The sequence below is a fragment of the Macadamia integrifolia genome, chromosome 11 (genome assembly GCF_013358625.1).
Source record: "Macadamia integrifolia cultivar HAES 741 chromosome 11, SCU_Mint_v3, whole genome shotgun sequence".
NCBI classification, from domain to species: Eukaryota; Viridiplantae; Streptophyta; class Magnoliopsida; order Proteales; family Proteaceae; genus Macadamia; species Macadamia integrifolia.
In genome coordinates, this window is record NC_056567.1 from 32,429,877 (window position 1) to 32,431,273 (window position 1,397).

Sequence of the window (1,397 nt, forward strand, 5' to 3'; positions counted from 1 at the left end):
GAGGTTCAAATCACTTTTCTTTACCATTTTTCCAATCTAAATTTACTGATAAACTAAAACTTGAATGGCAGAACGAAGAAAATTTCCCATAGATACGCAAAAACACTTGAATGTTAAACAGAAGATGGTCGACGAATAAAGCTGATTAGATGAATGTGTCATATAGATTCCAATTGTTCACAACATGTGGCGGCAGCAATGAGAAACCAACAAACAGGACACTTCACCTGACAGCCCAACCTGATCAAATTATCAGAAAGAACATTTCCATAAGAGTCCCCCATCTGAAGAAATATTGAACAAGTTAAGGAAATTAGATGTGGGTAACCAAGAGACTTGGAAAGAGAACTTGAATGATCAAGACTACTGAGCTCTTGGTTGTCTGAGCTATCGTCCCCAAGACAGACCAAGAAAGGAAGAATTCAAAGAGAGAAATATCCAAAAACCCACCATAACGTGCAATTGCGTGTAATTGTTCAGATACCCAATTGAAATTAGCAACCAGTTAAGATATCGAATATGCAGAAGCAAATTCTTCATCAAAAACGAAAAGAAATATGGATAGTGTTTGGGTTTTTTCTGAAAAGGAATAGAAGATAGAGAAGATTAAGGTGGGTGGAAGCGGAACCTCTTCTCGCCACCAGTGTAGTACTCCTGAGGGCCATCGGAGTCGCCATCATCGGAGCCGGGACCAGAAGAACGGTTCAGATCAGAAAGCGTACGGATGCCGCGACTGGTCGAGGGCTTCGAGGGCTTCTTGTCTCGGGAAGACATGGCGGCTGCGATCGGTAGAAAATGGAAAGGTCGACGGAGAAGGAAAATGTTACGATCCCATTCGAAAAGCGTGGTGGGGACCATCTTCGGGGTGTGGGCCAAATCCCCTGGTAAGTGTGAGGTGAGGTGGAGTGGTTTACCTGAAGGGGAGAGGACCTAATTCTTCTAAAATCACTATCCGTTTGGTTTGATTGATCAAAAGAGGTAGAAAATTTGTGACGATGGGTCTCACGTCCTGTAGGTCGGATTAGGGGTGTCAATTCCTAAATCGAACCGATAAAATCGGCCGGATTGAATCAATAATAATACGGATCGAACTGAATTGAAGCCTTATTGGTTCGGTTCGGTTCGGTTTCGAGTATTACAATCCCAAAACCAAATCGAACCGCATCGAAAACCGAAACCAAACCGATAAAAAACCGAAATACTCCAAAATTCATAAAAAAAAAAAAAAAATCAAAATTTGCATAGTTTTGTTTACATTTTTATGGAAAGTCGAATCCAAACTAGACTAAAAACCAAAACCAACCCGGTTACAAATCGATTTAAGAAACCAAAGACAAACCGAAACCAAACCGCACCGAAACTGAAACCAAACCAAAACTGGAATTTCCTCATTGGTT

General features: G+C 41.2%; 1 protein-coding gene across 1 annotated transcript in view; it reads right to left on the bottom strand.

Annotated features, from left to right (window-relative positions):
* The window catches only part of LOC122092728 (plant UBX domain-containing protein 4), a 5,387-nt gene extending 4,474 nt beyond the window's left edge, over positions 1-913 (bottom strand). The window contains exon 1 of the mRNA XM_042662973.1: positions 629-913. Within this exon, the coding sequence (XP_042518907.1) occupies positions 629-858 (230 nt within the window). The 5' untranslated portion in view covers positions 859-913. The remainder of the gene's footprint in view (positions 1-628) is intronic.
* Positions 914-1,397: the final 484 nt, after the last annotated feature.